Raw genomic sequence first — 23,372 nt, forward strand, 5'->3', positions numbered from 1 at the left:
CCAAGGGGAAATTCAGTTGCTGGGCTTACACCAAACGATTTTCACAGTCCCAGACTAAAAACTGAAAGTCTTTTTTACTGGAGTCACGGCGCGCTCCTGTCAACTCCATCATTAAGTGTAAGGTAGTAATCTGCTCTGTTTCATGTCAGTCTTTTCCTAGTCTTGGGTTTGGATCATATCAAACGTGTTTGATATTATCGCAAGTCGCAGTGATGTAACACAATCAACAACCAATAGATGAGCGGGGAAAAGGTCCCCGGTTCCAGACCGGCCAGTAAAATCACTTCGGCAGGAAAAAGTAACGTCACAATAATGCTAGTAAGCTCAGTCCTAAATAAAAATTCAGTGATGTAATATATTTACGGCCACAAGCTGGATTTTGGGGGCGCTGTTGATTAGTAAAGAGAACAGTAAGGAGACCCAGTTAAAATGTATTAATAAATGTAGGCCTATACATAAATAAATAATAAATAATTGATGATTAATGTATGATTAACTAAATGAAAGCTGATAGAGCTGATACATATAACTATTCAATTAAACACATTATAATTAAATAGGACATAAATGTATATCATGAATTCATTTCTAAATGTTCCTTTACTTTACTCTTCCTTATATCTATTTTTACTGTAAAATAGTCAACTTTTCATGTCAGAAAAAGCCTTTTTCAGCTTTGTGAGGGGCATTTTGTGGCATGTTTTTTTTCCCAAACGCAAACCACTGCACACACTAGAGCAGCTGGAGCCAAAAGCTGCTTCTCCTCCATTTGTACGTTTTTTACTAAGAGCATGATGGGGAAAAAATGCATGGTAGGTATAAAACGCTAAAAGAATCTATAGTCTTGTAAATAGTGACCCTGAAAGATTCTAACATCTCAGTGTAAGACTAGGCTGGGTCTAAAAACTTTAAACACTTGTCTTTAGATGTGAGCAGGTGTGAGCTGATAGTCTTCCAGGAGTCTTTCCAAATCTTTTCAAAGTCTTCTGATGTATAGGTAGCATAAGTCTGTTAACCCTTGAAGAATGAGACAGCCTGATGGCTGTAGGAGCGAAAGATCTTTAGAATCTGTAATGTATAAACCTGCAACACATTTTCCTCAAAGTGACATCTGAAAACATTTTCTTCTGTCAAACCAACAAAACAATGTAGAAAATATTATGCTCCTACAATACATTTTATTTAGCTTTTTTCATTTGTATACAATTTACGATATGCAAATCTTTAAACGAGAGATTCTAACATTTTTTATGATGATATAATGATCCATCTCCTGCACAGCTTCCTCAGCGACAGACTGCAAGCTGTGCGGGTGGGCAGTACTACATCACCTGCACTCACCATCAACACCGGAGCACCGCAGGGTTGTGTGCTGAGCCCTTTTCTGTTCACATTCTACACCAATGACTGCACCAGTCGGTCACCCATCACCACCTACCTCAAGTATTCGGACGACACAGCCATTCTTGCCTTTCTCACAGACTATCACAGTACAACCACACACTTCACCAAGTGGTGTGAGGACAACCATCTCTACATCAATATCAGTAAAACACAAAGAAATCATTACCATCAACAACCAAAAATTTGAAATGGTTGACAGTATTATATACCTGGGAGTTACACTGGACAATAACTTGGTTTTCTACCGACACACACCACCACGACATCTTCAAAATTAGCCAACAAAGACTTTCTGCGATCCGCAAGTTCAAAGGACTTTATGTTTTGTGAGTTATGTTATGTTATATTATTGCTGATCGTCTGTGTTACTTGTTGTTGTTAATATGAACAGTGCCGTAAAAATTAATTTCCCCCTCGGGACAATAAATCTAATCTAATCTAATCTAATTTAATATAAAATAAGTCATAATTTACCATTCAGTTGGATATGGTTTAAAAAGAGCTAAAATCATGATAAGAATTATCAGGAAGAAATGTTTTCAGCTAGCAAAACAGATTTCATTTAGTGCATTCATGCTGATATAAAAGTGAATTTGATGCCACATTTGACACAACAATACAAAGCCACAACTTCAGTAGTCCTGGTTTATTTAAAATACCAGCAGAAACATGTTGGAACACAGATGCACTTGATGCAGTTAACTCAGTGTTAGAGAAGTTTCATAAGGCTACACAAACACTGATACTAGATTTTGAGCCCATTTTGTCTTTTAAACTCACACATCATCTAAATGTCAGAGGGCCATATTGGTTCAGACAACATGTCTCTACCAACCCACACAGCTGGAGGATGTGACATCGCACATAGCAAAGACCCTCTCCTTCCTGTATGCGGATATACACTGAGGACAACGATCAGAGCAGAGAGACAAGAAGACAGACGATCAGAGCAGAGAGACAAGAAGACAGACGATCAGAGCAGAGAGACAGGAAGACAGACAATCAGAGCAGAGAGACTGTCCAGGTGGACATGGATCACCTGTTGGTGCTGTTGCTGTTGCTGTGGAGCTCAGGTAGGACTTTGCTCTAAAAATGACGTGTTATTATTTCAAAATTTCAGGTACAATTCTTTTTTTTCTATTTCAATTAGCTTATTGGGCACAAATATCACAATATTACAAAAGCATCAATGATTATTTAATTCGAGCAGTAAACGTACGTAAATACATGCACACACAAAGTGATTATTGCTTCTATGATCTGTTTCTCACTATATTAGTGTGTGTGTGTGTCTCAGGTTGTGGCATGTTGATACATACAGAGTGGCAATTGAACACATTATAATTAAATAATTATCAGTGTGTTCCTTACTTCATGAAATGTTGTTGGTTGTATCTGTGAGTTCTCACCTGTAGAACAGTGACCACATATCCTGTTTTCTTTTTGAGTGTTTAACTTTTTGCCAGTTTGTGGCCTAGAATATTTGTATTGAATCTTTAAATGAGAGAACAAACTGCCCAAACACATCAAACTCAGTTTTGTATTCTTCTTATTGAAGGCAATTACTTATTTTTAATTCAATAAGCTGTAATGCACTTTCCTCAGAACGACATTTTGCTAACAAGGTGACCACACTGCAACTCTTTTTACCCCATTTCCATGGTAACAGAAACCACATGCCTGTAATATGTCAGATTCTTATCAGATCATCAGTTCCAGAGAAATGCAGTTCAGAGATGTTCACTTCAGGCCAAAGAGTGTAAATATCCTCAGTGGATCAATTTATCAAAGACAAAGAGATAAAAAAAATATGGAAATGTACTTTGATAAATTGTTCACATTAAAGTTGTAATCCTTCAGATTTTCATCAAATGAAACCAAGTTGATGACTCTATTATGAATCAATTTTAATTTCTGCAAGTGCCGAATGAGTGTAGTCAGTGTTACTGTTTATAGATGAAAATATGTTTCACTAATACAGAAATTCACAAGACACACACACACACACACAAATGGTAAATGGACTGCACTTGTACGATAGACTGCGCTCATTCAACGGTTCACATACACATTAATACTTGTGGCCGTGGCTATCCTGCCACCATTGGGAATTCATTCACACATCGATGAACGCAGCATCGGGAGTGTTGTGCCCAAGGATACTTCAACATGTAGGCTGCCATGGTCAGGGGATCGAAGCACCGGCCTTCCAATCAGTGGACGACCCAACGCACACATACAGATACACACACACACACACACACACACACATACAAAAAAATACACTCACACAAGCACACATACACACACACACACACACACACACTACTGCAACCAATTTCACAGTTGTTCCTTTCAAATTTTATTTCATACACTCAGAGATTAAAAACATATTCAAAACATTTAAAAACAGTAAAAAAAAATATTATCATTAATTGCAGTTGCAATTCAGTCTATGAGTGACTCTCTGCTGATGTCACACATCGACCACACTGACAGCGTTTACCTAGCAGGAACATCTCAGTGTGGCTTGATCGTCATGGAAACCAAAGTCACACAGAAAAAAAATTCAGAAGTTCACTTCAGAGCACAGAGTTTGAAAATCAACTTTAAATGACAAGTTTAACAAGGACAGAGACTCAAAATTATGGAAAACAGAGTCAATATCGTACAAATGAGTTATAATCCTTCAGGTTATTATTTCTGTAACAGGCATCCAATGGATTTATTTTCAATAATTCTGAGATTATTTCTACATAACTTAAATTGTTTGTCTTTAGAAGTGACTGTCTTCCACAGCATAAAACCTCTAAACACTGTCAGTGCTCAGATTATCGAACATGTCATAAACCTTTGCTAAATCTTTGATAACAGAACCTGAATCTGTTGTTTCCTTGTATGTTTTCTTTCATTTGTTATAATTGTAAAACTATATTGCTGTTTAAAGCATTTGAAATTATCAATCAAATAAACATGGTATGATCAATAATGTGTGATGAACATGTGTCGGTGTACAGCTTGGGTTGCATTTGTAGGTGTCATTTGGGCATGAATTATGAGTCCCTAAATGTTTTAAACATAATAGAGTGAGAGACAAAATTAGAGAAAATTCTAGTCTGACTGGCGACCTAAAGACGACAAAACATTACTTTTTTTTATATTACAGATTTCTTGGATTTTTAAAATAGTTGGAAACATTAAGGATAATGTAAGTTCTTGAATAAAGAAAAACCTGATCATGCTGCTTTATACTATAGTTTATCTTCTGTTTGTCTCCTCAGGACTCCAGACTGAAGGACAACATAGCTCAGCAGGTACACAGACAAAATCAGAAAGACAGAAGCATTAAATTAAATAAGAATGATATCTTCTTTGTAGAATTCACTTTGTTGCATTTACTCTTTGTTTCTGTTCAGAGTCTGATGATGTCAGGTTGGTGGGAGGAGACAATCGCTGTGCAGGAAATCTGATTTGGAAACATCAGGAAGAGTGGAGGCCAGTGGATAACACTGACTTGTCCCTGAAGGAAGCAGATCTTGTCTGTAAAAAGTTAGACTGTGGCTCTGCTGTTTCTATAGCACGGAGAGAGGAGTCCTCACGGAGATCTGTGTGGTGGATCAATTCTGGCTGTGTTCAGTCTGGATCTGTTCTGAGGGAGTGTGTAACATCATGGCTGTCTTTATCCTCCATGGATCTCACCTGCTCAGGTAATGCCATCAGTGACACCATGACAGTAATGTACCAAGGTTGACTCACATGCAGTAGCAAGAATGGCAGCAGACTGATTCCAGCAGTTCTGCTGCTGCAGGGGTCCCCTGGACCGACCACCAACCAGCCTGAAAGAACTCCTTCAGCTTGACAGCTTTCTTGGCCACTGGTTTCCACCAGCTGGTTATTCACTTATCACCAAAACAGCCATCAATGACATGCTGGCCCAAACTGTAAGCAGCTCAGCTCAGCCAGTCGGGGGCTTGTCAGTATCTCCACACCCACGTGGTGTTCATCACCCTGGGCAGTCCAGCCCCCACCAGGTTTCAAGGATCATTTTCAAAAGAGATTTTTAGTCTCAGTTACAGATCTTCTCAGAATAATAATCAAGAATAAAAAACTTTTCAGTTTCTCTGTGTGAAAATCAAAGATTGTGGAGTACTTGAGCAGAAGGAAAAGAACAGAGAAATCTGCAGATGATGATGTTTTGTTGTTGTTGGAAATCATGTTGAAAGCATTAAAAAAATGGATAACTGTAAAATCTGAACAGACACAGGAAACTCACATGGTGTTTTCTGTTAAAGCTGCAATATGAATAACAAATCTGTGTTGAAACTGTCAGGATCAGAGCTGGTTATCTGTTAACTGTTAGCAACCGTGTGGCTGCGGAGCTAACAGCTGATTCCTTTGGGCACAGTGCGGCGTTCTGGGAAACTCCTGGATTTGTTCTGTCTTCCACATAACTTCATGTATCCAGTCATGTCTCTTGTTGTGTGATGATGAAGAGGCTCAGACAAGGATATCTTTGGAGGAGATTTAGTTTCATGCTTTTATCTGTTCTGTTGTTAATGATGAACTGATGTTTGAATTGTGTCTTTTATGTCCCTGTTTCTCTTCTCTCATATCTCCAGACTCTATCAGGCTGGTGAATGGGACCAGTCTGTGCTCAGGCAGACTGGAGGTGAAGTCTGACCAGTCTAACCAGAGCTGGTCCACAGTGTGTGAAGCTGACTTTGACCAGCAGGATGCAGAGGTGGTCTGCAGGGAGCTTGGCTGTGGGGCTCCTTCAGTCCTCCAGGGGGCGCTCTATGGAGATGTGGAGACTCCAATGTCGACAAAAAAGTTCCAGTGTGGAGGAAATGAGTCTGCTCTCCTGGACTGTAGAAGCTCAGGATCAGATAGGAACACCTGCTCACCTGGCAGAGCTGTTGGACTCACCTGCTCAGGTAGAAAAGGAGCTGCAGCTCTGATTTGGTTAATTTCTCATCTGATAAAACTCACTTTATTCTCTTACTGATGACTCTCTTGTTTCTGTTCAGAGTCTGATAGTTTGAGGTTGGTGGGAGGAGACAGTCGCTGTGCAGGAACACTGGAGGTGAAACAGGGCGAGTGGAGACCAGTGGATGACACTGACTGGTCCCTGAAGGAAGCAGATCTTGTCTGTAAAAAGTTAGACTGTGGCTCTGCTGTTTCTATAGCACGGAGAGAGGAGTCCTCAGGGAGATCTGTGTGGTGGATCAATTCTGGCTGTGTTCAGTCTGGATCTGCTCTGAGGGAGTGTGTAACATCATGGCTCTCTTTATCCTCCATGGATCTCACCTGCTCAGGTAATGCCATCAGTGACACCATGACAGTAATGTACCAAGGTTGACTCACATGCAGTAGCAAGAATGGCAGCAGACTGATTCCAGCAGTACTGCTGCTGCAGGGGTCCCCTGGACCGACCACCAACCAGCCTGAAAGAACTCCTTCAGCTTGACAGCTTTCTTGGCCACTGGTTTCCACCAGCTGGTTATTCACTTATCACCAAAACAGCCATCAATGACATGCTGGCCCCAACTGTAAGCAGCTCAGCTCAGCCAGTCGGGGGCTTGTCAGTATCTCCACACCCATGTGGTGTTCATCACCCTGGGCAGTCCAGCCCCCACCAGGTTTCAAGGATCATTTTCAAAAGAGATTTTTAGTCTCAGTTACAGATCTTCTCAGAAAAATAAGCAAGAATAAAAAAACTTTTCAGTTTCTCTGTGTGAAAATCAAAGATTGTGGAGTACTTGAGCAGAAGGAAAAGAACAGAGAAATCTGCAGATGATGATGTTTTGTTGTTGTTGGAAATCATGTTGAAAGCATTAAAAAATGGATGACTGTAAAATCTGAACAGACACAGGAAACTCACATGGTGTTTTCTGTTAAAGCTGCAATATGAATAACAAATCTGTGTTGAAACTGTCAGGATCAGAGCTGGTTATCTGTTAACTGTTAGCAACCGTGTGGCTGCGGAGCTAACAGCTGATTCCTTTGGGCACAGTGCGGCGTTTTTGGAAACTCCTGGATTTGTTCTGTCTTCCACATAACTTCATGTATCCAGTCATGTCTCTTGTTGTGTGATGATGAAGAGGCTCAGACAAGGATATCTTTGGAGGAGATTTAGTTTCATGCTTTTATCTGTTCTGTTGTTAATGATGAACTGATGTTTGAATTTTGTCTTTTATGTCCCTGTTTCTCTTCTCTCATATCTCCAGACTCTATCAGGCTGGTGAATGGGACCAGTCTGTGCTCAGGCAGACTGGAGGTGAAGTCTGACCAGTCTAACCAGAGCTGGTCCACAGTGTGTGAAGCTGACTTTGACCAGCAGGATGCAGAGGTTGTCTGCAGGGAGCTTGGCTGTGGGGCTCCTTCAGTCCTCCAGGGGGCGCTCTATGGAGATGTGGAGACTCCAATGTCGACAAAAGAGTTCCAGTGTGGAGGAAATGAGTCTGCTCTCCTGGACTGTAGAAGCTCAGGATCAGATAGAAACACATGCTCACCTGGCAGAGCTGTTGGACTCACCTGCTCAGGTAGAAAAGGAGCTGCAGCTCTGATTTGGTTAATTTCTCATCTGATAAAACTCACTTTATTCTCTTACTGATGACTCTCTTGTTTCTGTTCAGAATCTGATAGTTTGAGGTTGGTGGGAGGAGACAGTCGCTGTGCAGGAACACTGGAGGTGAAACAGGGCGAGTGGAGACCAGTGGATGGCACTGACTGGTCCCTGAAGGAAGCAGATCTTGTCTGTACAAAGTTAGACTGTGGCTCTGCTGTTTCTATAACACGGAGAGAGGAGTCCTCAGAGAGATCTATGTGGAGGATTAGGTCTGATTGTGTTCATTCTGGATCTGCTCTGAGGGATTGTGTAACATCATCACTGAGTTCTTCCCCCTTCCTTAATATCACCTGCTCAGGTAAGGCCATCAGTGACACCATGACAGTAATGTACCCAGGTTGACTCACATGCAGCAGCTAGAATGGCAGCAGACTGTCTCCAGCAGTTCTGCTGCTGCAGGACAGAACCGACCACCAACCACCCTTAAAGAACTCCTTCAGCTTCACAGCTTTCTTGGCCATTGGTTTCAACCAGCTGGTTCTTAACTTATCACCATACCGGCCATCAATGACCTACTGGCACCAACTGTAAGCAGCTCAGCTCAGCTCAGCCAGGGGCTCGTCAGTATCTCTCCACCCATGTGGTGTTCATCACCCTGGGCAACTCCTGAAAGGAATAGTTCAGATTATTTGAAGTGGGGTTGTATAAGTTACTGACCCACAGTCAGTGTATTACCTGCAGTATGTGACGTTTTGCACGTTCCCAGTTTGGAGAACCAGACGCTACAGGCAGGAAAAAGAGACTGCAGACCAGGACAGTTTAAACAGCTTATTTTAACTACCTAAACAAATGCCCACCCTGTCAGTGTTATCCATGTTTATGTGACACTATATTAACGATATGTGCACCAATTTTTGTTGCTATACAGAGCTGTTTCATTTGGCACAATTTTTGTCAACCATAGACCTTCAATGTTCCAACACATAAGCACATGTTTATGCTTCACGTACTGCTGCAGATCAGCTGGTCAGAATCCAGTCGCTAGTTTTTGTAAGACTATACAAAAACAAGAAAATTAAAATGAGGGATTATGACAGCAACAATAAAATTAAATTCAATATGGAGACAAAATATCTTTATTAACCGGTAAATACAGAAGATCTTTTGCAGATTGAGACTGAATGGGCCGAAGGAGAGAGAGGGGCAAGTTCTGGGTAAAAAGACACCAAAATGAAACCCTAGAAAAAGTCAAAGGTACCTGATGTCTCCACTGTGTAAACTGTAAACTGCCTACAGATATACAGAGAGAGCTGCTACTTCCATGACTGGGACCTGTTTCTGTTTGATTCGGACCAGAATAGTCTGCTGCACTTGTGCATAGGAGCATGGAAGTTCTACAGTTGAGGAAAAGTAGTGCCAAGTAAAATGACTGTGGATATCAACAAAACTCAGTTTATTTAGGTAGTTGAAAGCAATCGATGGCTACGGAGCTAACAGCTGATTACTTTGGGCATTGTGCGGCGTTCAGGCAAACTCCTGGTTTTGTTCTGTCTTCCACATGACTTCATGTATCCAGGCATGTCTCTTGTTGTGTGATGATGAAGAGGCTCAGACCAGGATATTTTTGAAAGAGATTTAGTTTCTTGCTTTTATGTGTTCTGTTGTTCACGATGAACTGATGTTTGAATTGTCTCTTTTATGTCTCTGTTTCTCTTCTCTCATCTCTCCAGATTCTGTCAGGCTGGTGAATGGGACCAGGTTGTGCTCAGGCAGACTGGAGGTGAAGTCTGACCAGTTAAACCAGAGCTGGTCTTCAGTGTGTGAAACTGACTTTGACCAGCATGATGCAGAGGTGGTCTGCAGGGAGCTTGGCTGTGGGGCTCCTTCAGTCCTCCAGGGGGCGCTCTATGGAGAAGTGGAGATTCCAATGTGGACCAAAGAGTTCCAGTGTGGAGGAAATGAGTCTGCTCTCCTGGACTGTAGAAGCTCAGGCTCAGATAGAAACACCTGCTCACCTGGCAGAGCTGTTGGACTCACCTGCTCAGGTAGAAGAGGAGGTGCAGCTTTCATTTGGTTCATTTTTGTTCTGATCAAACTCAATTTATTCTTTTGATGACTCTCTTGTTTCTGTACAGATCCTGTATGGTTGGTGGTAGGAGACAGACGCTGTGCAGGAACACTGGAGCTGAAACGTCAGGGAGAGTGGAGACCAGTGGAGGGCTCTGACTGGAACCTAAAAGGAGCAGATGTTGTCTGCAGAAAGTTAGACTGTGGCTCTGCTGTTTCTGTAGCACGGAGAAAGGAGTCCTCAGAGAGATCTATGTGGAGGATCAGGTCTGACTGTGTTCAGTCTGGATCTGCTCTGAGGGAGTGTGTAACATCACTGCGTTCTTCCTCCTTCCTGAATCTCACCTGCTCAGGTAAGGCCATCAGTGAACCATGACAATAATGTACCCAGGTTGACTCACATGCAGCAGCTAGAATGGCAGCAGACTGTCTCCAGCAGTTCTGCTGCTGCAGGAGTCCCCTGGACCGACCACCAACCAGCCTGAAAGAAGTCCTTCAGCTTGACAGCTTTCTTGGCCACTGGTTTCCACCAGCTGGTTCTTCACTTATCACCATAACAGCCATCAATGACCCACTGGCCCCAATTGTATGGAGCTTAGCTCAGCCAGTCGGGGACTCGTCAGTATCTCCACACCCACACCCACACCCTGTGCAACTCCTTAAAAGGAGGAAGTCCAGCCCCCATCACTGTTAGGTTTCAGCGATCATTCCAAAATAGAATTTGTTCTCAGTTAAAGATCTTCTACAGAACTTTCTCGTTTTTACAGAATCTTTCCAGTTTCTCTGTGTGGAGATCAAAGACTGTGGAGTTCCTCAGCAGAAGGAACAGAACAGACAATATGCAGATTATGATGTTGTGTTGTTTGTAATCATGTTGAAAGTATTCAAAAATGGATAACAACTAGGGATGGGTACCTTTCACATTTGAACCGATACGGTACCGATACCCGGTACCTGGGAATCGGTATCGGTACTCAGCGGTGCCAACTTTCGGTACTTTTGCATTTGTTTATGTGGTAATAAATGTTAATTTGTTTAATAATAAAATCAATTTTTTTCAATTCAACATATTTATTTCTCAAAATATAAACTTTACAAAATATATCAAAACAATATAAAATCCAGGATGAGCAGTGCTTTATTTTTGAGTGAAGGTTGCATTGTTATCAAAGAATGCAGAGGAGCGGTCTCAGGTTGCAAGTGCACGGAGGAGAAAAAAAAACAGGTTGCAAGTGCATGTGTGATTTTTGTGATGACGTCGTAGGTGCGCGGCGGAGCACCGGTCAGACAGTATGGTGGGCATGGCATGGCTGGACTAAACAAAGTTGAGTCGGGCTGCTCTGTGCACATATCGAGGATGACGCAGGAGTCCGAGGGATTTAATTTCAGCGAGGCAGTTTGGAGTAAAGTGGCAGGTAATATTCCTGAGTTGAAGATCGGAGTTTTAGCGGAGTATTAGCGGAAGACCAGAGATGCAGCAGCTACCTGCTAGCTGTTAATGACTGGTCTACAGAAGAATGGAGAGAGCAAACGGAGTAAGGAAGGTCCAATCTCAAGGCAGACGAAGCCCGGGTAGAGACATTGGAGAGTTAGCAGCTGGCAGCTAGCAGGCCTAGAGCCGGGCTGTTCGTCTCTGCGCCGGGGTGGAAGAGGGCAGCAGCTAGTGGCCGTGCTGAACAGACAGGACCAGAATAGTAGTTAAATAAAATTTTTTTAAAATAGTGCGATCGTCAGCATGCTTGTTAATAAAAAGACGTCAAATGAAAACAGGTTGAAATCAATGATCAGTTTAAAGTTAACGCTGTTTAGGTACCAAAACATGGTACCGTTTGATTTTACTTGAATCGGTACTCGGTAGTACCGACGGAATTCGGTCGGTACCTATAAAAGTACTGAATTCTGTACCCATCCCTAATAACGACTGTAAAATTTAAAGAGACATAGTAAACTCACACTATGTTTTCTGATAATGCTTCAATGTAAATAACAAATCTATGTTGAAACTGTCAGGATGAGAGCTGGTTATCTGTTAGCTGTTAGCAGCCGTGTGGATACGAGCTAACAGCTGATTCCTTTGGGCACTGTGCGTCGTTCTGGTGACCTCCTGGTTTTGTTCTGTCTTACACATGACTTCATGTATCCAGTCATATCTAGTGTTGTGTGATGATGAAGAGGCTCAGACCAGGATATCTTTGGAGGAGATATAGTTTGATGCTTTTGTAACCGTACTTAATGGAAAAAATATGTTTTGGGTTATTTAATCATTTAAGTTATTATTATATACAATAATTATTTCATTATTATTTATGGAACTTTCACTATAATTTATGTATTCATTTTCATGTGTTACATTTAAGTTGATATTACTTGTCCCCTTGCCAAAGTTAATTAGTTCCTACCTGCCCTTGTTTTGGGGGACAAATATAGGTGAGGGGTAGTCAATCGGATGTGGTAGTTTCGCGGGGTTTCTCTTGTGTTGTGACCCGTGAAGTGGAATGTTGTATGCTGTCCTGCCGATATTGGTTATTAAAGAAGATAAAGGAATAAGTGTGGAGTTATCTTGTAGCCCGCTCATCACCCATCAGCCCGAGAGACTGGAGAACGCTACCCCGACAAGAAATAAGGGTTACAGACTGGTGGCAGCGGTGTTTTCCGTCATCTTCGAATTAATTAGCCAAGGCATTCAACTATCACGCCGGCGGGGAACTGTTACATTGACTGCAGTCTACAGGTGCACTCTGTGAGTTGTTTCTCCTACTGTACTTGTACATGGAAAGTTAAACAAGTGTGCGGACTGCTGCACGGAGGACACGTGGACGGACGCATTTTTCCCCGACGGGCCGTTTGAGTTGGACAGTGGTTGCAGCATGTCGTTGCGGTCGTTATTGGAAGACGTTGAGGACAACGAGTCGCTCCCTGCGACTCGTTGTCCTCAACGTCTTCCAATAATGACCGCAACGACATGCTGAAACCACTAATGACGGCGCACGCATCGCGACCCAGCGGGACACAAAGACTGTTGTTCACTACAGAGTGGAGTTGCCACCGTTTTTCCACGGTGATGGTAAGGACAAAGAAAGTTTTCTCTATGGAAGGCTAGATTGGAGCTTGCAGTTAAAGCATGCGCAGATGGACAGACGCTAGATATTGCTACAATACTCCCCACCCGCCTTAGTGGGGATGCGCTTGCATACTGGCTGTCATTATCACCTGACGTGCAGCAGGATTATGAAGACTGTGCAGCTAAGCTAAATGATGTTTTTGGGAGGAAAGAATTTTTGCTTCACTTTCAGACTTTTGTGAATGCCAGACAGCGCTTGCCTAAGGAACCTTTGGAGGTTTATGCTGCAGAAATCTCAAGACTGGTACTGGAGGCATTCCCTAACTATGGCAGCCCAGCCATTGCAATGGAACGCTTTAGGAGATTTATAGCAGGTTTGGACCCCATTCTTCAAGCTAAATGCCACAAGAATGGCGCTGCTACGCTGGAGGATGCCTTAGCTGTGGCATGTTGATGGGAACGTGCCCAGGAAGCTCTGAAGCTTCTTCCTCCTGCTTTTCCACATGCAACCACACAGTATGCTGCACCTCCTGCCCCACAAGGTGAGCCACTCTCCGCTATGGTCTCCACCAAACACAACCAACCCCGCTCAGATTCATCTGATGTACTTATTGATGCTGTCAAGCAGCTCTCAAAGGATGTTCATGCGCTAAGGCTTGAAGTTACTCAGCTTGGCAAAAATGATAGCCACTTGGCTAGTCACCGTACTCCCCATGCTGAGCCCGGCAGAGACAGATATCGTCACTCACCATCTGTGTCTCCTGACCGGGGTGCCTACTCCTCGGCAGATTACCCTCAGAGATCCAGCAGGTCTCACAGTGATCATTCCCATCACAGATACCATCCTGATCATCACAACAGGCGCTACTCACCTACTCCTCCATCTTCTCCACATCAGCGACGTAACTATCATCCTGCCAGCAGTCAGGATCAATTCAGGCACTACAGCACAGACAAGCGACAGTCTCCTGATCGCTACAATGCAAGACACGCACACCAAAATGACTCCTACCGACACACCTCCTTCTCCCCCCAAGTGATTCAGCCAGACCCAGGTATGACTCACGCCAAGCCCATTCTACTAGGGAAAGACGCCCACCACACAGTGAGAGAGACCATCATGTGAGCTTTCAGGATGACCCCACTGAGCAGGGAAACGACTGGTAGCAGATGCTGAGGGCCAAGTGTTTGCTGCTACTGGTGATGAGGCCCAAGAACAGGTGCAGTCATGCTCATGCAAAAACCCTACACGCTATGTAATGACTGTCATTGAGAATATTGCTGCCAAAGTCTACTTAGACACAGGTTCAGACATATCGTTAATTAGTGAAGCCTTTAGAATGTCTATTCCATCTCTGAGAACAAAAGCTATGCAGCGCTCTGAGCTTTTTCCTAGGGCAGTGACTGGTGACTATTTAGACAGTCTAGGCACACTTCCTATTACCATCAGGATAGGTAATGAGTTTTCACCCACACAGTTCAGGTGATCAGAAATGTCACACAACCAGTGATCCTGGGGATTTCTATAGCAGAGGCAGATGCTACCACAGTTGGTATGATGGATGAAACACCTCCTCAGCAGACATTGCCAGATGTTGACCTCAATCAGTTAGCGCTTACTGGCGAACAGCGACAAAAGCTTGAAGCTTTGTTATTGACTTACAGCGACGTTTTTAGTGCTCATGACCATGACTATGGACGCACTAATATAGTCAGACACAGTATTAAGACAACAAATGCTCCACCTATTAGACAGAGAGCATACAGAACATCACCCAACATCAGAACAGAGATAGACAGGCAGATTCAGCAGCCCCTGTCACAAGACATAATTGAGGACAGTTGTAGCCCCTGGTCTTTGCCGGTTGTTCTGGTAAGAAAAAAAGATGGCAGCTACAGATTCTGCATTGATTACAGGAAGTTAAATGCAGCCACCATCAAAGACTCATACCCCCTACCCCATCCTGCTGATGCACTTGACAGCCTGGCAGGTGCATGCTGGTTCAGCACAGTGGATTTATCCAGTGGGTATTGGCAGGTTGAGCTTGAGCCACGTGACAGGGAGAAAACAGCATTCAGCACTGGTAGTGCTCTGTACCAGTTCAAGGTTATGCCTATGGGCTTAACCAATGCCCCACCGACATTTCAAAGGCTGATGGAACTGGTACTACATGGCCTGCACTGGAAGGAATGCTTGATTTACTTGGATGATGTATTGGTGTTCAGCCGCTCTTTTGCAGATCACCTACAGAGCCTTGAGGAAGTGTTCGGCCGGTTTCGTGCAGCCGGTCTCAAATTGAAAGCCAGAAAGTGCCAACTCGCACGAACACAGGTGACCTTTCTTGGACATGTCGTCTCCAACCATGGACTCCAACCAGATGCAAGGAACCTTGGAGGGAATGCAAGGATTGTGCTCCTACTACCGTAGGTTTGTCAAAAACTTTTCTATCATGGCCGGTCCCTTACACTCACTCACACAAAAAGGAGCAATGTTCAAATGGACTGTTGAATGTGATGATGCTTTTCAGTCACTGAAACATGCCCTCACTCACCCACCAATTGTGGCACATCCCATCTTCACAGAGCCTTTCCTGCTGTACACAGATGCGTCACAGGACAACATTGGCTCTGTGCTGGCTCAACGACAGGACAGTAAGGAACGTGTTATTGCCTATGCTAGCCACACACTCAGGCCTCCAGAAAGGAAATGGTCTACATTTGACCGTGAGCTTTGGGCAGTTGTTTGGTCTGTGAGACATTTTAAACACTTCCTGGCTGGGAGCCCATTCACTGTGATTACAGATCATAAGCCCCTCCTGAGTCTGAGGAAAGCCCCAGTGGACAACGATCCTACTGGCAGACGCAGTAGATGGATACTCGAGCTGGATGTGTATGACTACACTCTCCTGCACTGAGAAGGCAAACAACATGCCAATGCGGATGCCATGTCCAGGCATCCCAACACTGAGACCGACAACAAAGCTATACAGTGTGTCATCTCTACCATCACCTCCACAGACCGGGATGACAGCACTACCTCAGGTATTTCCTGAAATCAGCCACACACTGTCAATTGACTTGGAAAAACTGCAAGAACAGCAGAGTGAGGATGAATGTCTCAGTACTGTCATTGCATGGCTCAAGGATAACATTCACAGACCACCGATAGGTCGCCTTAAACATTCCTCCCCTACACTGAGGAAACTCTGGCATGAGTGTCCCAAATTGACTCTTCGACATGGAATCCTCTGCAGGAAAGTCAAGCAAAGCCCACACACATCTGCAACTTTTCAAGTTGTTCTTCCTGCAACTCTTATCCCCACAGCCTTGGAAGGTTTACATGGGAATCAGTTCAGTGGTCATTTGAGTGCAGAACGCACGCTGCAAAGAGCCAGACGCATCTGTTATTGGCCATACATGACTCGTGATATTCACAACTTTTGTACTGAGTGCTTGCCATGTCAAACACGGGGTTCCCCAACGCCACATGAAAGAGCCCCACTACAATCAATCCAAGCAGAGAGGCCGTTTCAGAAGATTGCTGCAGACATCACTGAGCTTCCTGTCACTACACAAAACAACAGATATATTCTGGTAGTAATGGACTATTTCACACGCTATGTTAACCTCTTCCCACTGAAAGATCAGCGTGCAACTACTGTTGCAAAGTGCATTTTTGAGGACTATATAAGACATCATGGCGTGCCAGAGTCCATTCACACAGATCAAGGCCGTCAGTTTGAGTCAGACCTGATAAAACATCTGTGTGTCTCACTGGGAGTCAACAAAACACGCACCTCACCATACCATGCACAGTCAGACGGTATGGTGGAGAGACTAAACAGGACATTAAAAGATCAGCTTGCAAAGTACATATCACAAAATGGTGGTGAGTGGGACCAGTACCTGCCGCAGTTTGAGCTTGCCTACAATTCAAGTGTTCATTCAAGTACTGGTTTTTCTCCCTTCTTCCTTGTCCATGGGAGAGAACCTAACCTTCCACTGGATGTCATATTGAACTGTAGTCCTACTGTGACATCTTCCACACCAGGTACACCCGCAGCTTATGCTCAGGACCTTGCCACACGTTTGATACATGCTTTCAAGGATGCAGCTCAAACCTCTGCTGCTACCAAACAGCATCAAAAGACTCAGTATGACAAAAAAGTGGTGTTTCACCCTCATCAGCCAGGGGACCTTGTTCTCCTGGATGACCCGGCACAGAGGATGAACAAGCTTGCTCCCAGATGGAAGGGGCCATTTGTGGTCCGGCAAAGGATGAGCAGAGATGGACAACCTGGCGTCACCTATGAGATCACGGATCCAAGGAATGAGCGCTCACGGACATGGATTGTTCACCATAACAGACTAAAAGTCTACAAAGGGACTTTGCCAGCTCCACCCCTCAACAGCCGGGCACCCCCCATGCCAGCTGATGCAGGAACATCAGTGACATCGGCCCCCTCCCTCACTGCTTTGTCAGGGGCCTTGCCTTTTCGCCCCCCCGTTTCTCTGCATGGGCCTGCCAGGGCCAGGAGGAAGCCTGTTCCTGCTCCTGTGAGTACTGCTCCTCAGTGCAGTGCTCCACCCTCTCCTCACCCTTCACCCCGTCCCCACTCTTGCCCCACCTCGTCTGATGGACATTCTTCTTCTCCTAGGGAGTCCCTGCATGTCACGTCCCATTGTGGACGCCCGATTAAGCCGCCAAAAAAGTACGGAGACTTTGTCACTTAAGGTGTTTGCTTATACCTTGGCGCACCCTTATATTTTGTGTTTAATTTTTGTTTGTGGGGTGCTGTGATATTGTTACCATGTCACTGTTAACCATGCATATGTCAGGTCAGGGACTTTTGTTTTAGGTGGCTGAGTCATTGCGTTTTCTATTCAGGTTGAGGTCATGTACTTTGTTTGCATAACACTGTTTTCTGGGTGATTTATTGAAATGAGGACATTTCTACTTGTGGCAGGGGAAGACTGTAACCGTACTTAATGGAAAAAATATGTTTTGGGTTATTTAATCATTTAAGTTATTATTATATACAATAATTATTTCATTATTATTTATGGAACTTTCACTATAATTTATGTATTCATTTTCATGTGTTACATTTAAGTTGATATTACTTGTCCCCTTGCCAAAGTTAATTAGTTCCTACCTGCCCTTGTTTTGGGGGACAAATATAGGTGAGGGGTAGTCAATCGGATGTGGTAGTTTCGCGGGGTTTCTCTTGTGTTGTGACCCGTGAAGTGGAATGTTGTATGCTGTCCTGCCGATATTGGTTATTAAAGAAGATAAAGGAATAAGTGTGGAGTTATCTTGTAGCCCGCTCATCACCCATCAGCCCGAGAGACTGGAGAACGCTACCTCGACAAGAAATAAGGGTTACACTTTCATGTGTTCTGTTATTAATGGTGAACTGATGTTGGAATTGTGTCTTTTATCTCCCTGTTTCTCTTCTCTCATCTCTCCAGACTCTGTCAGACTTGTGAATGGGACCAGTCTGTGCTCGGGCAGACTGGAGGTGAAGTCTGACCAGTATAACCAGAGCTGGTCCTCAGTGTGTGAAGCTGCCTTTGACCAGCAGGATGCAGAGGTGGTCTGCAGGGAGCTTGGCTGTGGGGCTCCTTCAGTCCTCCAGGGGGCGCTTTTTGGAGAAGTGGAGACTACAATGTGGACCAAAGAGTTCCAGTGTGGAGGAAATGAGTCTTCTCTCCTGGACTGTAGAAGCTCAGGCTCAGATAGAAACACCTGCTCACCTGGCAGAGCTGTTGGACTCACCTGCTCAGGTAGAAGAGGAGCTGCAGCTTTCATTTGGTTAATTTCGGTTCTGATGAAACTGACTTTATTCTTTTACTGGTGACTCTCTTATTTCTGTACAGATCCTGTCAGATTGGTGCGAGGAGACAGTCGCTGTGCAGGAACACTGGAGGTGAAACATCAGGGAGAGTGGAGTCCAGTGGATGGCACTGACTGGTCCCTGAAGGAAGCAGATCTTGTCTGTAAAAAGTTAGACTGTGGCTCTGCTGTTTCTGTAGCACGGAGAGAGGAGTCCTCAGAGAGATCTATGTGGAGGATCAGGTCTTATTGTGTTCAGTCTGGATCTGCTCTGAGGGAGTGTGTAACATCTTCAAACTCTTCTTCCTCCCCGAATCTCACCTGCTCAGGTAAGGCCATCAGCGACACCATGACAGTAATGTACCCAGGTTGACTCACATGCAGCAGCTAGAATGGCAGCAGACTGTCTCCAGCAGTTCTGGTGCTGCAGGAGTCCCCTGGACCGACCACCAAAAAGCCTGAAAGAACTCCTTCAGCTTGACAGCTTTCTTGGCCACTGGTTTCCACCAGCTGGTTCTACACTTATCACCAAAACAGCCATCAATGACCTACTGGCCCCAACTGTAAGCAGCTCATCTCAGCCAGTCGGGGGCTTGTCACTATCTCCACACCCACATGCTTTTCATCACCCTGGGCAACTCCTTAAAGGGATAGTTCAAATTATTTGAAGTGGGGTTGTATGAGGTATTGACCCACAGTGAGTGTATTACCTGGAGTATATGACGTTCTGTACGTTCCCAGTTTGGAGAACCAGACACTACAGGCAGGAAAGAGACTGCAGACCAGGACAGTTAAAAAAGCTTATTAACTACCTAAACAAATGCACATCCTATCAATGTTATACATGTTTATGTGTACGCTATATTAACAATATGTGCACTGATTTTTGTTGCCATACAAAGCTGTTTCATTTGGCACAATTTTTGTCAACCATAGAACTTCAATGTTCCTACACATAAGCACATGTTTATGCTTCACATACTGCTGTAGATCAGCTGCTCAGAATCCAGTCGCTAGTTTTCGTAAGAGAATACAAAAACAAGAAAATTAAAATGAGGGATTATGACAGCAACAATGAAATGCTGTTCAATATGGAGACAAAATATCTTTATGAACAGGAAAATACAGAAGAAGAACTTTTGCAGATTGAACCTGAATGGGCTAAAAGAGAGAGAGGGGAACCTTCTGTGGGAAAAAGACACCAGAACAAACACCAAGAAAAAGTCAAAGCTACCTGATGGCTCCACTGTGTAAACTGTAAACTGCCTACAGTTATACAGAGAGCTGCTACTTCCATGACTGGGACCTGTTTCTGTTTGATTCGGATCAAAATAGTCTGCTGCACTTGTGCATAGGAGCATGGAAGTTCTACAGTTGAGGAAAAGTAGTGCTAAGTAAAATGACTCTGGATATCAACAAAACTCAGTACATATCTTTAATATAGCACACACATTAACGGGTAAACATTTTTAGGGTGGCCCTTTATTTAGGTAGTGGAAATTTATGTTTGTATTGAAACTGTCAGGATGAGAGCCGGTTATCTGTTAGCTGTTAGCAGCCATGTGGCTACGGAGCTAATAGCCGATTCCTTTGGGCACTGCGTGGCATTTTGGTGACTATGGGCTCAAATTTATCTCATTAATACCTGTAAATGCACAGGGGGTGATCTACAAATAGTACTTTATTTGCACACTTGTTTTGCTATCCACAAATACAAATTTCTAATTTGTAACTTGTATTTTGGTTTTTACAAATAAGTGTGTATTTGTAAATATATTGTGTATTTGTAAATACACAATTTTCCATTTGTAAAAACAAAAAAAACATTTGTTAAACTGAAAATTCAGTTTGTGAAGTGTGACTCTGCATTTGTGAATCATCAGTCACACACACACATCTCTTTCCTCAAAGACGCATTTTTGAGACGTTCTTGACAAGATCCACACAGGTCCACAAATAAATAGCTTTTGATTCACTAATGGCCCGCCCTCCTCAACCAATGTTGTTGCATAAAAATATTCCTTCCACAAACACAAATTTAGGATTTGTTATTTGTGTGTATGTTTTTACAAATTAATGTGTATTTGTTAAAAAAAAAAAAAAAAGACTTTTGTAAAACTGAAAATTCTGCTTGTGAAGTGTGATTCAGCATTTGTGGATCGCCAATCACACACATGCATCTCTTTCCTCAGTGACATATTTTTTGAGACATTCTTGTCAAGATCCACAGATCCACTAACACACAGCTTGTGATACACAAATGTCCCGCCCTCCTCAACAGTAGGTGGCATTGTTGTTATATGCATTAATGGAGCGATGGTTTGGACTCTGCTTAAGGTGGACTTACACTTAACTTCCGACTTTGCAGTAAAGCCATGGCCAAAGATGGTACATAAGTAAACCTATTTTTCCTTGCCCTACATAACATTAGCACCTATACCGTGAAAATAAAATGAAAACAATGATAACATTATCGTGACTGTGTCCCTTTGGCTAAACATTTATTTACCCTGCGCAGCCAGTGCACCAGAGCAGAAAGGAAAGAGACGTTTTGAGCATAGCTTGAGTAAGCTGTGCATGTAAACGTACTGACGGACTGAGTTATGACAACAAGGCCTGCTCCAAAACACAGCTCAGACAGGGACAGGGGCACCGGACGCCAGCAACATTTTTGCAGCAACCCCTGCATTGTGGGCTCCCGTGCTGAAATGCACCACTCCAACTGAAATTAATTGAAAAACGTTGCCTGCGTCCGGTGTCCCTGTCTGAACTTTCTTTTGGAGCAGGTCTCTTTCCTCTCTCCTCTGGTAATTAAACGTTTAACCAAACGGGCACAGTCGCGATAGTCTTATCATTGTTTTCATTTTATTTTCACGGTATAGGTGCTAATGTAATGGGCAAGGAAAAATATTTTTTCTTATGTACCATGTCTTTACCACAAAATCGAAAGTGAAGCGTAATTCCACCTTAAGCAGAGTCCAAACCATCACTCCATTAATGCTTATAACAACACTGCCACCTACTGTTGAGGAGGGCAGGCCATTTGTGAATCTCGAGCTGTTTATGGATTCTCTCGTCAAGAATGTCTCAAAAATATGTCATTAAGGAGAGAGATGCGTGTGTGTGATTGGCGATCCACAAATGCTAAATCACACTTCACAAGCAGATTTTTCAATTTTAAAAAATGCCTTTTTTCTTTTCTTTTTTTTTCAAATACACATTTATTTGTAAAAACCAACAAACAAGTTACGAATCCTAAATTCGTGTTTGTGGAAGGAATATTTGTATGCAACAACACTGGTTGAGGAGGGCGGGCCATTTGTTAATCACAAGCTATTTATTTGTGGATCTGTGTGAATCTTGTCAAGAATGTCTCAAAAATGCGTCTTTGAGGAAAGAGATGCCTGTGTGTGATTGATGATTCACAAATGCAGAGTCACATTTCACAAACAGAATTTTCAGTTTTACAAATGCCTTTTTTGTTTTTACAAATGGAAAATTGGGTATTTACAAATAAACAAAATATTTACAAATACGCACTTATTTGTAAAAACCAAAATACAAGTTACAAATTAGAAATTTTGTATTTGTGCATAGCAAAACATGTGTGCACATCAAGGACTATTTGTAGATCACCCTCTGTGCGTTTACAGGTATTAATGAGACAAATTTAAGCCCATAGGTGACCTCCTGGTTTTGTTGTGTCTTCCACGACTTCATGTATCCAGTCATGTCTAGTGTTGTGTGATGATGAAGAGGCTCAGACTAGGATATCTTTAGAGGATATTTAGTTTGATGCTTTTATGTGTTCTGTTGTTAATGATGAACTGATGCTGGAATTGTGTCTTATAACTCTCTGTTTCTCTTCTTTCATCTCTACAGACTCTGTCAGGCTGGTGAATGGGATCAGTCTGTGCTCAGGCAGACTGGAGGTGAAGTCTGACCAGTCTAACCAGAGCTGGTCCTCAGTGTGTGAAGCTGACTTTGACCAGCAGGATGCAGAGGTGGTCTGCAGGGAGCTTGGCTGTGGGGCTCCTTCAGTCCTCCAGGGGGCGCTCTATGGAGAAGTGGAGACTCCAATGTGGACCAAAGAGTTCCAGTGTGGAGGAAATGAGTCTGCTCTCCTGGACTGTAGAAGCTCAGGCTCAGATAGAAACACCTGCTCACCTGACAGAGCTGTTGGACTCACCTGCTCAGGTAGAAAAGGAGCTGCAGCTCTGATTTGGTTAATATCTCTTCTGATCAAACTCACTTTATTCTTTTACTGATGACTCTCTTGTTTCTGTTCAGAGTCTGATAGTTTGAGGTTGGTGGGAGGAGACAGTCGCTGTGCAGGAACACTGGAACTGAAACATCAGGGAGAGTGGAGACCAGTGGATGACTCTGACTCTGACTGGACCCTCAAGGATGCCTATCTTGTCTACGGAAAGTTAGAC

General features: G+C 43.4%; 2 protein-coding genes across 2 annotated transcripts; both read left to right on the forward strand.

Annotated features, from left to right (window-relative positions):
* The first annotated feature begins 1,261 nt into the window (after nucleotides 1-1,261).
* On the forward strand, nucleotides 1,262-6,665 carry LOC131992198 (scavenger receptor cysteine-rich type 1 protein M130-like). The gene is made up of 6 exons (XM_059357683.1): nucleotides 1,262-1,547; nucleotides 4,686-4,718; nucleotides 4,821-5,111; nucleotides 6,024-6,338; nucleotides 6,432-6,561; nucleotides 6,650-6,665. The coding sequence occupies exons 1-6, from the start codon at nucleotides 1,262-1,264 to the stop codon at nucleotides 6,663-6,665; spliced, it is 1,071 nt and encodes a 356-aa protein (XP_059213666.1).
* Nucleotides 6,602-11,096, forward strand: LOC131992350 (scavenger receptor cysteine-rich type 1 protein M130-like). The gene is made up of 6 exons (XM_059357909.1): nucleotides 6,602-6,719; nucleotides 7,632-7,946; nucleotides 8,040-8,330; nucleotides 9,703-10,017; nucleotides 10,108-10,392; nucleotides 10,807-11,096. The coding sequence occupies exons 1-6, from the start codon at nucleotides 6,701-6,703 to the stop codon at nucleotides 10,935-10,937; spliced, it is 1,356 nt and encodes a 451-aa protein (XP_059213892.1). The 5' UTR covers nucleotides 6,602-6,700; the 3' UTR covers nucleotides 10,938-11,096.
* The last annotated feature ends 12,276 nt before the right edge of the window (nucleotides 11,097-23,372 follow it).

This window comes from Centropristis striata, chromosome 19 (assembly GCF_030273125.1).
Source record: "Centropristis striata isolate RG_2023a ecotype Rhode Island chromosome 19, C.striata_1.0, whole genome shotgun sequence".
In the NCBI taxonomy this organism is placed as follows: Eukaryota; Metazoa; Chordata; class Actinopteri; order Perciformes; family Serranidae; genus Centropristis; species Centropristis striata.